The sequence below is a fragment of the Melopsittacus undulatus genome, chromosome 11 (assembly GCF_012275295.1).
Source record: "Melopsittacus undulatus isolate bMelUnd1 chromosome 11, bMelUnd1.mat.Z, whole genome shotgun sequence".
Lineage (NCBI taxonomy): Eukaryota > Metazoa > Chordata > Aves > Psittaciformes > Psittaculidae > Melopsittacus > Melopsittacus undulatus.
The window spans coordinates 12,140,314-12,153,741 of record NC_047537.1 but is presented as its reverse complement, the minus strand read 5'-3'; the positions used below and the strand labels follow the sequence as shown (position 1 = coordinate 12,153,741).

General features: G+C 45.0%; 1 protein-coding gene across 2 annotated transcripts in view; it reads right to left on the bottom strand.

Moving 5' to 3' along the window:
• Positions 1-13,428, bottom strand: part of STX8 (syntaxin 8) — a 122,436-nt gene that overhangs the window by 104,117 nt on the left and 4,891 nt on the right. For both annotated transcript variants that reach the window (XR_004550123.1, XM_005141422.4), the window contains exons 4-6: positions 12,374-12,484; positions 3,424-3,548; positions 1,757-1,849 (exon numbers count right to left, since the gene is read on the bottom strand). Coding sequence is in view for 1 of the 2 variants with exons in the window: in XM_005141422.4 (XP_005141479.2) it covers positions 1,757-1,849; positions 3,424-3,548; positions 12,374-12,484 (329 nt within the window). In the remaining variant the exon portion in view is untranslated. The remainder of the gene's footprint in view (positions 1-1,756; positions 1,850-3,423; positions 3,549-12,373; positions 12,485-13,428) is intronic.

Here is a 13,428-nt window from a genome sequence, read left to right as displayed (position 1 = left end):
GCTTTTCCAGCGGCAACAGAACGCCTGATCATATCCCCTTGTATCGGCACACACACAAAAAAAAGGGATTGCCTAAAGACAGAGAAAACATGGGGGTTCCACTTGCTCAGTGGTGATGAGCGATCTGGTCCCTTACCTAGAAGGGTCAGGCTAAACCCTCATCACTCCATACGGAGCAGGTTTCCACAGGAAAGTTTTCCACCTTTTGAGAAAAGAAAGAGCTGCCTGTAGCTCAAAAAAGAGCTCACCTGAAAATGTGAGCAGTTTTGCTCTGGACTTTATAATTATCTGTGAGCAAAACCAAATCAGCGTTCTTTGTGTTATGTGTAAGAAGGAGGGTTAAAGCGTTCCCAACTTCACAGCTGTCTCAAGGCTTCGGTGCTAGAAAAGGTTGGCACGGTCAGGCAGAAAGGCAATGGTACAACACACGTTACCTTCAGGGTCCCAAAACCAGAGGGATTTGAAGAACCTTCCCCTACTTCCAACAGAAGAAAATGAGACACAGAGCATTTATTTTCCTGACGAGAAAACAAGGTTTCATACAGAAGGAGTGAACATGCTCATGCTCCTCATCTGCTTTCTATTTAGAGCAAGAAAAAAGCAATTAATAAAACCTTTTAATCAACGATTATTAGAAGAGTTCTGAAACAAAGGTTTCTAATTGAAAATGTCATTCCTCACACAAGGCAGAGGATCAAAATATGACAACACCACTAAGCAGTTTCTCCCAGCTGCACAAACTATTTCTTAACCATCTTAAGACTAATAAACAAAGACATATTCTAGACATTTCATATCCCTCATGGACTTAGCCATGAATGTAAGGCAAACATGAGAAAGCTGTCTTCTTACTTTACTCTTAGTTAGAATGGAGCTCCCAAGTAGTACATCACATTACATGGCTGTTAACATGGGAACCCCCTCAATTCTGAGCATGCAGAGAAATACAAGGGGGAAAAATACAGGTCCAGGAAGAAGCCGATTTAAACATACCATTTATTACCAAGTAAAAGGACATTTACCTTCTCAGTGGTTAAGTACAACACAACCCAAGGATAAACCATATGGCTGAAGCCTTTGTGCAAGGGAGAAAGCTGGCAGGACTCCAATGCTCTAATTGAACTATTACCATATTGTAAGGAATGAAAAGTCAGAAGACAGGAGGATCTGCTCTCCTAGGAACAGTTTATGTCATGCGAACAATTAAGCGGGTAACAAAAAGCGAACAGGAGAGCAACTCCACCATTTGGATACTGGCTCGTTTTAAAGAGAACAGGTACTCTTCTAGTTCAATATTGCATTTAATTTGATCCTACATTCAATGCCATGAAACCTTTCAAATCCAAATCCTCTGCAGCAAACAATACACTTCCTCAATCACTGGCTCAAGACTTTTCTATTTAGTTAATAAGAAAAGGCATGGAGGGAGAATGATAAAGTGAAACTCAGCAACACACAAAAAAAACATCAAAACTGTCTTAAAACTGAAAACTGCAAAAATCGAGGACAGAAGTTTTGTATTTTGAACAAATAATCACCAATCTTTTCTTTCAAAGGCAGGCTTGATAAAAATGTTCCAAGTGTTAGCCATTGCACATGCACAACAGGGCAACTGGTGAAAAACAATAAACCCACCAGGTCATGAACACATAGAATCTGTAGTGGCTGTTTATACTGTCCTGTTCCTTTGTGGGCAAAAAGCAGTGCAGTTGTATGAATCACAACAGTAACATGAGTCTCTGAATCTTGTTCTTACCATTCTGCTCATCCAGCTCATTCCCAATTTCCTGCCCCATTTGCTTTTGCCGAGATATGATTGAAGAAAGCGCATCAAGTCCAGCATCTTGCTCTGCACCAGAAAAAGAAAATGACATGAAAAACATTGCTGATATGCTAGGCTATGTACCATAAAAATGAAGGGAAAGATCTAGTCTGTGCTTAAAGAGTTAAAATGGATTAAGAAAAATACATCAACACAACATGAAAATGAATCATTATAGCAACAGCACTCAATGTGAATGATGGGTAATTCATTTGTCTGCTCTGGCTGAGGGTCCCCCCACCAAAAAAAAAATCCAAGAATTCAACATTCAGCTGTTACTCAATCCTAAATGCAAGAGATTTTCTGGCACACACATAGAGATCCCTGATTAGCCTTTTTCAATTTTCCAGGAAACTTTTAACACGAATAAAAGACAAACAGGTGATGCAAACACCAAAGAATTCAAAGAGATTCTTAAGACTGCAAGAGGATACAGAATGCATGGAAGAGAGCCTGAGACATAGGGGGCACAGGAGAAGCTGAAGTTCCATGTGGTCCCACCAGCTCTGCAGACACTCCTTTATAAAGAACCTCAGCACCTCTGCTGCCCCAGATGGCAGGTTCCACAGAGCCCTTAGGATAAGGAGAGCTGCAGGTTTTGCACTAAGCTGTTAAGAAGCAGGACAGGAAGAGCTGCTGGAGGCTGGACTGCTCTGACAAACTGCAGAGCAGAAATGCTGCACAAAGCAAGACTGCAGGCTAGGAGGCAAAAATTGTGCAGGGTGGCCAGAGCACCCTTCCCTACAATGGGATACCCATGGGGTAGTCAAAAAATGGAGTCTGATGTTTCTCCTGGATCATGCTGTTAGCCTGAACTGTAGCTATAAATGTGGTTTCATGTGCAGACTGAAGTGGGCCTTATCTGGAGACTGATTTCATTTGATCACTTCCAAGAATTTAACTGCATAGAAATGACCTCATTAACCACCTCATGCCCTCAAGCTGAGGTTTTCCAACACTTCCAAAGTTACACATTCCTTACAGATGCTAAGGGCTAAAATCTAACCCTTTTTAGATTAGTTAATTCCTACCTTTCTCCAATTCAACAAGACACATAACATCTCCTAGCCTGAAGCCCAGCAGTAATGCCACTATACTTAGGGCAATTAACGAGACCCCCACTGAAAACCAAAACCATGAACATGGTCAAAATCAGGGACGCCCTGTAAAATCTTTCACAACTTGATTTACAAAGATGGTTTCAGTTAAGAATATTCATAGAACCCCAGACTGGGTTGGGTTGGGAGAGACCGTAAAGCTCATACAGCTCCAACCCCTGCCATGGGCAGGGACACCTTCCACTGGAGCAGCTTGCTCCAAGCCCCTATGTCCAACCTGGCCTTAAACACTGCCAGGGATGAGGTAGCCACAGCTTCTCTGGGCACCCTGTGCCAGCGCCTCAGCACCCTCACAGAAGAACTTCTGCCTATTATTTCAAGTGCAATTCTGCTCCAGCAAATACAGAAAATAACCACCTGAAATGACGATGTTTGACATCTGTAGATAATAAAATTTCAGCACAGGTTATTGTATTGACTTGCTAAGAAGGGCTCCTCTCAGAGAGGTAGTGATGCTTATAAAAACCAAAAAGACTATTGTACCTTCTATGATCCTTCGCTGCTGCTGCCTGAGATCGTCACAGCCAAGCCCTCTGGTTTCCTCAGATTCTTCCAAGAGCCATGGGTTAGTGACACCTCGTTTGACTCCTCCCGTCATTAGGCTCGATCTGAAAATAACATCAGTAAATAATTTTCAGCACAAATTCATCACATAATCTGTGCTGTAAGACTTGCTGACAGAGGCGGAAGCAGAGGTATTTGTTGCACTCCACGTGATTCTCTGCAATCATAGAAAAAATGAGACCAAAAGAATCCCACAGTCTCCAATACCAATGCATCCTGCAGGCTCCATAACACTGCCTTAGGAGAGGAAGAGCAGTAATTTTGCAGTGAAAAAATAAGCTATATGGTGAAATACACCATACATTGTATAATATATCCATAAAAAATATTGTTTGCACGTAGAACAGACAGCATTCAAAACTGCTAAAAAGCATTAGGGTCCCTGAAAATACACATATTATTGAGGTTATGTGCTGTGATAAAAACATAGGTAAAAACATAAGTAAAAACCATCTCTTCATAGGAACACCTCTGCTACGAAGAGAGCCTGGACAAGAGTCCTTAAGGGGAGACCTAAAAGCAGCTCCAGTGCCTAAAGGGGCTACAGAAAACCTGGAGAGGGGCTGGGGACAAGGGCCTGCAGGGACAGGCCAAGGGGAATGGCTTGAACCTGCCAGAACAGGGGAGACTGAGATGAGCTCTTAGGCAGAAGCTCTTCCCTGTGAGGGTGCTGAGGCGCTGGCACAGGGTGCCCAGAGAAGCTGTGGCTGCCCCATCCTTGGCAGTGTTCAAGGCCAGGTTGGACACAGGGGCTTGGAGCAAGCTGCTCCAGTGGAAGGGGTCCCTGCCCATGGCAGGGGTTGGGGCTGGAGAAGCTGTAAGGTCCCTTCCAACACAAACCAGTCTGGGATTATATGAAACCACAGACTTACTAAAACACTGAGGTACAGCCTGAAAGCTTTCAACTGCAAAAGGATCAATATGTCAATACAGATGCAAATCAGGTGAAACTACACATTCACTGCAGTCCTGACCAAACCTAAGAAAGAAACATTTCTGCAACTCCAAATCTGCAGATGGACATCACACAGCTACTCTCCTGCACTTCCAGCCTGGCAGCAAGACAAGCAGGCACTCACTCTTAAATGTGTAGTCAGGCACTCAGTCTTAAATGAGAGAATAATCAAGTTATGGGGTTTAAGAGTTATGACTTGTGTTGTTCATGTTACAGACACTTCCCTGGCTATAGCAGAAAACAAGCTTTTCAAGTCCAGGGCACATAAATTCAAGTAGCAAAATGAAATGACACTTAAATATTTTTCTCATACCAGATTCCTGGTTTCTGGCTTTCAGCTTTTCACTGGAGTCTCCTACAAGAAGAACATCAGATGACAGATTCTGAGGCCCTCAAACCCGAAACTGCAACTCAGATGTGGGGTAGGAGACACTGTACAACCAGTTCCTCAACAGCAGGACACAAGGAAAATGTTTGTCTTTCTGCCTGGCTTTTCTTAAGCCCTGTACTTTAGTCTCATTTTACCTCTGCCCTATTGTTTCCCAAAGCACTTCCACAAATCAGGCAAGGAGCTTTTTTAGGATCTCTCAAATTCCCCAAATGTTTTAATTACACTAAGACCTTTTTTTCTTTTTTTATTTTTTTTTGTAATTTTGGTTTGGTTTCTGGTTTTGTGGTGGGTTTAGAGCCAGGAGGGTATCGTGGTTTCTTGGGGTTTTGGGGAGAAGGGGTTTATTCCTTTTTGTTTTCTTTACACTGAGTCCAGGTGCCTTCTCCATGACATAGACTGAAACACTGCACAGCACACGCACATACACTCAAAATCACTCTGTGGTCCAAACCCTGTATCAGAAGAAGTTAACACCGCACAAGTGTCAGTGTAAGAGCTGATGCACCCTGCGGATATCCAGAGGGATGACTGCAGGCTTACAGCAAAACCCAGAACTTGCGTCTAGGCGTTCTTTAAGGAATTACAGTGAACTAGAGACACCTCCTGGCCATGAGGGGATCAACACTGCTGAAAAATTCATCACCACGGGAGTTTTGGGCCATGAATTACAGCCATGTACGCCCTCAGCTGTGTGCAGCACACCACACAGGTCATACTGGAGCCCCAGACAGATCCATTCAAGAACGCTCAACCTTTCCCCACGTAAAACTTTAAGATGCTAATTCAACTTCACCTCTAGGTAATGGATTTACCTGAATCAAAAAAGGAATCCCAGAAGCCTAGGGTGGAAGGACCTCAAGGATCCTCTGGTTCAACTTTTCCTGGCAAAACATGACCTAGGCTAGATGTCCCAGCACCCTGTCCAGCTGAATCTTATAAGTGTTCAACACTGGTGTGTCCACCACTTCCCTATGGAGATTATTCCAATGGCTGATCATTCTCTGTGAAAACTTTTCCTCCTGTGTTCAGTTGGAATGTCCCCAGGGGTAACTTGTGCCCACCACCCCTCTTCTCCACATCACTCCCTGGAAAACAGGAGTCTCCATCTGCTTTGTAGCCACTCTTTAAATACTGAATATGGTGATGAGGTCTTCCCTGAGCCTTCTTTTTCTGAGGCTGAACAAGCCTTTCCTCATACAGCTTCCCAGTCTTTGGATCATCTCTGTGGCCCTTCTCTGCATTCTTTCCAGCCTGTCAACCTCTTTTCTTGGAGAGCAGGAACACAGTATTTCAGGTGTGGCCTCACAAGCACTGAGAGAGTGGGATTATTTTTTAATTGGTTGGGTTTTTTTTGCTACAGGACTAAAAAGCCCTTATTTTAAGTCACAACATCTCACTTAAGTATCCTCATGGGGCTGGAACACCCCTGTGGAGCAGAACCCAGGCTGTGCCAGCAACCAGCCGGCCTCCAAGGGCAACATCCAGAAGAAGAGCTGGGATCCTTCCATATTCCAGTCCCCTGCACCTCCACTAAAACTTACGTATCTATCAAGGTAGGGAGTCAGGCTTCATAAGACAGATACACACCCTTGAAATCCAGCTTTACACCTCACCTAGCATCCTTCATTGTTTTGGGGGACTAAACACATATTTTCCAGTCACATGACAACTTCTACCAGGTTCACAGGTAAAGCAGAGGGCACATGAAGCTCTTTGCTTGCTAAAGACAGCACAACCATTTCTGCCTGTTAAAGAAAAAAGCCAAGGCAAGCAAAATGGAAATAATTTGCACCACTCGCTCTCTCCCTCCCCCCAGTAACCTGCCCTATTCCTGTAGGTTGGGTCATGACAATCAGTCTGCTTGTTACAATAATCTTTTTGACATGTTTGGTAACTACCTTCCCACACAACACAGCAGAACTTCCTACCTCCTCTGATCTTACCACGTCTCGCTTTGGTGGTGTGAAGATTAAAGCTTATCCAATTAGCCACCCACTGCCTCCGCCAAGTTAATCACATAAATCTTTGAAAGCGCCACAGAGCAGTGGAGTGTGCAGATAGCTTTTGATTATAGGAGCAGATTTAACTAATTACGAGGCTTAGCAATGCACCCAAGTATAAAAGATGATGGGGTTTTAAATCAGGGAGCTATGTCACTGCTGAACAAGGGAGGGCTTATCTTCCCAAAGGCATTGTTTCACTGATAATTCTTATAAAACTTCCCAAGTAACTTAGATTAGTCAACCAGCACTTACTTTAGACCAAGGCCACACATCAAGGCTTACGGGTTTAGAAGACTGATCAGCAAGACTGAATTTTAAACAAAACCTGGGTCATATGACAATTGGTTGGATGATCACTTGAACATTCCCTTAATGATACAGTTATACAGGAGGGCTCTTTGAAGTGTCCAGGGCACCCTAGCTTGGCTTCATAGGTCAGTCTCCAAGGCGATGGCAAAGAAGCTGGGGGATTCTCACTTAAGATTCAACTGCTCACACTGGCAGGCTGTGGACTTTAGGAAGCTCCAAACTAGTGAATAAAATAAGAACTTTAACGTACAAAACACAAGCTCTTTTCCCCTCCAAAAAACCCCTAGGAGAAGCCATATGAGCGCAGGCACTTCCAAACCCCCACTAGGTATCTTCCCAGGTGGAGGCTCCCGCTGGAAGCCGGCAGAAGGGGCAGCATTCCCTGCAGCTGGCAGAAGACTTCCTTAGCTTCCCCCAAATAAGAGCTGGTGTTCTCATGTTCAAGAAAATGCCATGTTCCTCTTGACACCATTTACTACTGGTCCCACTGGCATCAAAGACAGGAAGCTGGACAAGCCAGCTCCACGTGGGATGACAGGCAGTGATGTGCAGGACACAGTGACCTCAGTGTGGCCAGCTGAGCAGTGAAGTAACAATTCTTCTGCACTGGGCACTGGTGAGGCCGCATCTCAAATCCTGTGTTCAGCTCTGAGCCCCTCAATCCAAGAGAGACCTTGAGGGGCTGGAGTGGGGCCAGAGAAGGGCAATGGAGCTGGTGCAGGGCCTGGAGATCAAGAGAGATGGGGAAGGGCTGAGGGACCTGGGGGGTTCAGATAGAGAAGGCTCAGGGGGGACCTGATGGCTCCCTACAAGTGCCTGACAGGAGGATGGAGCCAGGAGGGGTTGGGCTCTGCTCCCAAGGAACAAGGGATAGGACAAGAGGAAACAGCCTCAAGCTGCACCAGGGCAGGTTTAGATGGAGCTGAGGAACAATTCCTGCCCCAGAGGGTGCTCAGGCATTGGAACAGGCTGCCCAGGGCAGGGCTGCAAGCACCATCCCTGCAAGTGTTCATACACAGTGGAGACAAGGCCTCAGTGCCATGGGTTAGGGGTGGCCTTGGCAGTGCTGGGGGAATGGTTGACAATCTCACAGGTCTTTTCCAACACAGCTGATTCTATAACTGTGCCTTCACAGCACCTCCAGAATCACTGCTTCTTGACCACAACACAGGCACAGCAGCTTTGCACCACAGAACAGGGGGCTTCCAACCACCTTGTGCTCATACAGGACAGCAGGCATCTGCAGAGGAGCAGGACCAGGCAAGCTACAAGCTGGAAGTGTGTTTGCACCACTGTACAGACACACATCCTGGAGCAACATGTCTGCTCAAAATGCTGGGTATTTTGTGGTAAGAAGCTACACAGAGGAGTTACCTCTACACCCGGGTAAGCATTCCCAGGGAAGGTCACCTTTGTAACACAGGTCGTATTTCACAGCAGTCTTGCTTTCTTGACAAAACCCTCAAAATATATATTGCAATGAACATTTCCATCAGAGATTAGTATTGTTTGTAACCATCTTCTTTCTACACCATCCCTTATTTTCTGTACACGATTAGACATAGCACAATACTAAATACATCATAGAACAGCTTATATAGTCTTCATTAAAACGTTCTCACCCCTACAGTCCACTTGTACTCTTCAGGAATTAGAGAATTGTAAGAAAGAATTCTTTCTAGAATCATAGAACAGTTTGGGTTGGAAGTGACCTTAAAGCACAGGGTGAAATCCATGGGAATTTCTGACCCATTCTTCCCCCATCTGTTACAAAAACCTGCACAGATCTCTTTCAAAGGAGAGAAAAGGGGAGAAGATACTGAAGTTGCCTACAGAAAACTAATTACAGAAAATTTAACTGACCTACTCAAGTGAAGCCACGGAAACAGCACAACCTTTCCCCTGGAAAATTCCAGTTGCATTTTAATTAAGGCCGACAACACCGGAAGGTGAACTAAAGCTATAGCAAAGTAATGTAGCGTCCTGCCCTGTGTTCTAGCCCAAGTTGTCAGTTAGGATAAATACTAAGAGCATTAAGGCCACTGTACTTCTCAATCAGAAATAGCTTTACAGCAGTTTTCAAAGGATGTAAAACTCACTGAATGGTGACCAAATATAAACGAAGATTAATTCTAGTGAAACCCTCACAGCTATAGGCCATGGGGACAATAAATATGTGATCAGTGGTGCAAGAAGGTTAATGAAAGCAATGACTGCTGGAAGGAAAAAGACTTCTGAAAATGTGTGCTGTCACATCAGAGCTGGATTAGATATAGAAAACCAATACAAAACCAGAGAGAAGTGTCACTGCTAGAACTTAATCAAACAACATGTGCTGATTTTTCTAATGCAGTGGGAAAAGCTGGCTTTCAGACTTTGCCACTGACTGAAATCCAAAGCAGGATGTTCCAGAGGTCTGCACCAATTCTAGATAAAACCAGTGCTGTAAATAGTAGTTTAACCCTATCAGAAGCTGTTGCCTTCTGTCCCTGCAAGCAGTGGGGCAAGCAGGGAGACGAGATCCGTCCCCACACACCCACATGTGGGCCAGGGTCAGGCTAGACAGGTCTGACTCACTGGCACAGGATTCAGGCGCTGGTTATGTCTCTGCCTGTACACTAACACTACTTGTTAGACCTACAAGGGAGAATATGGAAGGGGTGTGAATTCACCAAGCAGAGAATATTTGGCATAGTTTTATCCATTTTTAATTAAAGAAGTTAAAAGAGAACTACAAAACTTCAAGCCTTGTGACACCAGCAAGTAAATACTGTCTCTGATGTTATCTGGTGCTGGAAAACACTGGTTTTCCTGGTCATTTGTAACAGAGCTTGAAATTATCACAAGGTTTTGGACATCTGCCTTGACACCCAAGCACCTCTAGGTCGACTCCTCACCCTCTGCCTGCCCCACAGCAGCAACACACCAATGCTGCATGGCCTCAGCCAGGAAGGCCACACTCCAGAAGGTCACACCTGTTTATGGACTGCTCAGAGCAGGAGTCTCACAAGAGCTTTCTCACATCATGAATCCCTAAAGACATTTTGCGTAATGCTATTTCACATGTTTTGGTTGACTCTGTGATAAGTGTAAAAGCCAGAATCAACCCATCACCTGGACTTGCACTGCACCCTGAAAAAACATGGAATGGTTTGAGTTGGAAGGGACTTTAAAGCTCATCCAGTTCCAAGCCCTGCCATGGGCAGGGCCACCTTCCACTGGAGCAGGTTGCTCCAAGCCCCTGTGTCCAACCTGGCCATTCCTCACAACACCTCCATGGCCTCTTCTGGACTTGCTCCAACAGCTCCATGTTCCTTTTGTGCTATTGCCCCAGACACAGGACTGCAGGGGGGATCTTCCCAGAGTGCAGCAGAGGGGCAGAATCCCCTCCTTTGAGCTACTGCTCACGTTACGGGGGTAGAGCACAGCACACCGGGGGGGGGGGGGGGGGGGGAGGATAGTTCTGGGCTGCCAGCACAGCTAAACCCAGCCAATTTGCAGAATGCCAAACCTAGAGCTGTCACTGGGCTCAAAGTCCAGTTTCACTGTCTGCAGCAGGCCTTGCGCTGACGTTTGGTTACACAAAGGTAACATGTGCTTTGGCTGCACCACACACCTCACTGGAGAACAAAAGCAAGCAGAACCAAACCTCTGCACCATGTTACTGAAGGGGCCTTCATGAAACATGAATATACATGTGAGTATAGAAAACTATCAGTTAAACTTTGAGTATCTCTTCTATGTGCTCCAAGAAACACAAAGTAAACAACCTAGTAAAAAAGTCTTAAATTTCAACACTCATAATGGGACACAATGCTCACATTGGTACCCAGTTTTTCACTATACAATAGCCTCAAAACTGTCTTCTGCCCTTTTCAAGAGCACAGCACTGAGAAGAAACTGGTTCTCAAAGATCATCAGGGAAAAGATGAGAAAAGAACTTCAGAGTTCAAAACACATGAAGTTTTGTTTTATTCTAAAGAGAGCTATGAGAGCTGACACACTCCAGAAAGATAAGAAACTTTCTCAGGAGGGCTCTAACACTCACCCTCCAACAAATAACTTTCCATGTGTACCAAATTCAACACTGTGTCCAGAACAGGTCCAGTGATTGGAGTGCTTTAGGAAATGCCTCCCACTTAGAAGCACAAGCTAAAAATTTGCAAAATGATGTATTTCTGTTACATGGCCCTGCTGCAGAAGAAGTTGCTCTCTTCAGAGGCAGAGCTCACTGTAGAACAGGGCAGCAGAGGTGAGGAAGGTCTGCTCAGCCGCATTGTGTGACCCAGACCACACACACAGCACCATGCAAGGCATGCAGGGCACAGCAGAAACAGCCCCTTCCATGACCCACAGCCAGACTAAAACCTCTGCCTGCTGCATCAAAGCTTCCCCCACTTCAATAAAAAAGGTGCCTGGACCCAACATCTGCAATTCATACTAGGCTTACAAGAACATATACTGATTTTTAAATATGAGGCTTTAAACTAAAGATTTGCCAGTTACAGCCAACACTCAAGAGTTATTTCACTGACCATGGAAGTACAGCAAGTTCCACAAACTCAGAGACTTAGCTCCACTTCTCTTCTGCAACTGCTTGTGCAAGTCCAGAGGAGGTCAGAGATGCTGCTAGGGCTGAAGCAGCTCTGCTCTGGAGCCAGGCTGAGAGAGCTGGGCTGGGGCAGCCTGGACAAGAGAAGGCTCCTGAAGGGGAGACCTGAGAGCAGCTCCAGTGCCTAAAGGGGCTGCAGGAAACCTGGAGAGGGGCTGGGGACAAGGGCCTGCAGGGACAGGCCAAGGGGAATGGCGTTAACCTGCCAGAACAGGGGAGACTGAGATGTGCTCTTAGGCAGAAGCTGTTCCCTGGGAAGGTGCTGAGGCGCTGGCACAGGGTGCCCAGAGAAGCTGTGGCTGCCCCATCCCTGGCAGTGTTCAAGGCCAGGTTGGACACAGGGGCTTGGAGCAACCTGCTCCAGTGGAAGGTGTCCCTGAACTAGATGAGGGGGTTGGAACTGGAAGCTTTAAGGTCCCTTCCAACCCAAACCACTCTGTGGTTCTGTGGTACGATACCAACACTAAAAAAACCATGCGATTTCTAAGCAAATGAACCCACAGCTTGCTACATGTACATGAGCTGAATGGATGCATTTACTATTCTGTTCACACAATCAAACACAATCACATTGCTCACTTGAGGCAACAGTGCTGTACCTTATCACATCTGGTTCTGTGCCTTCATTCTTGTAAGATGCCTGAAGTTGCTTCTGTCGTGTGAGAAGATCATCCACCAAATTCTGTCTCCTGTCCCCCTCCAGCTGTGTGCTGAGGATACTTGGTTAAGGACCAAATAAAAAACACTTAAAAATGTATTATATAAAATACTGTTACACATTCTTTAAATAAATCAGAACTCCTGATCACCAGAATTAACTACAGTAACTATTTTAACCCAAAAAAAGGCTGCAACACCTAACAGAAGGACAGGTCATATTTTTCTGAACAAAATCTGCAGTTATTCTAAATGTGTTTCTGGTTTACATATCTCAAAGATGAAGTTTTGTGCAGGATCACAGAGTGATTTTCAGGCCACCATCTCAAAGTAATGAGAGACTAGGAAGGCTATTTGTTGCTAAATTAGCATGAGGATTATGAACTCCATTTCCCCCTCCAAAATCCAACATAATTTTTCTTTCATTTATTATAATGCAATCAATCTCTTCTATAACACTGATAATGTGCAACAGTGATGCGCCAATTAAGTTTGGGGAAGGACGAGTCTTAAAAGAGCTCCAACTTATACTATGATCATATCAAGAGGGCAGGGCCAAACAGAACAGAGCTTTTAAAGTCAGGAGGGTACTCACAGCTTATTTTACTGGAGGCTCAATACACAGACCAGGTGAGCAGCTCCCAGCCAAGTGCTCAGTAAACAAAATTTTACTGTTGCATGTTTCCATTTGAAATTCATCAGCAGAACACCCCAAAAGACACTGACACAGCAGAAAAACAATCCATGCTGTACCTCTGAAAGACAGGATGCCCTGAACTGCTGCAGCTTCCACAGGAGACTTGTGTTTGCTTGTTTTTAAGTAATCTTAGTGACATTCTGAAGGACTAACTATCTTCCAAGTACTGTTGAATAGATTATGCAATAGCTGAACTGATTTGTGTCTTTTTTCTGCCACAATATTTGTCTGCTTGAGAGCATTCCCTGGACAGGAAAGTTTTACCCCTAGCCATCAGCACAGTTCTCAGGTGCCTGTGCT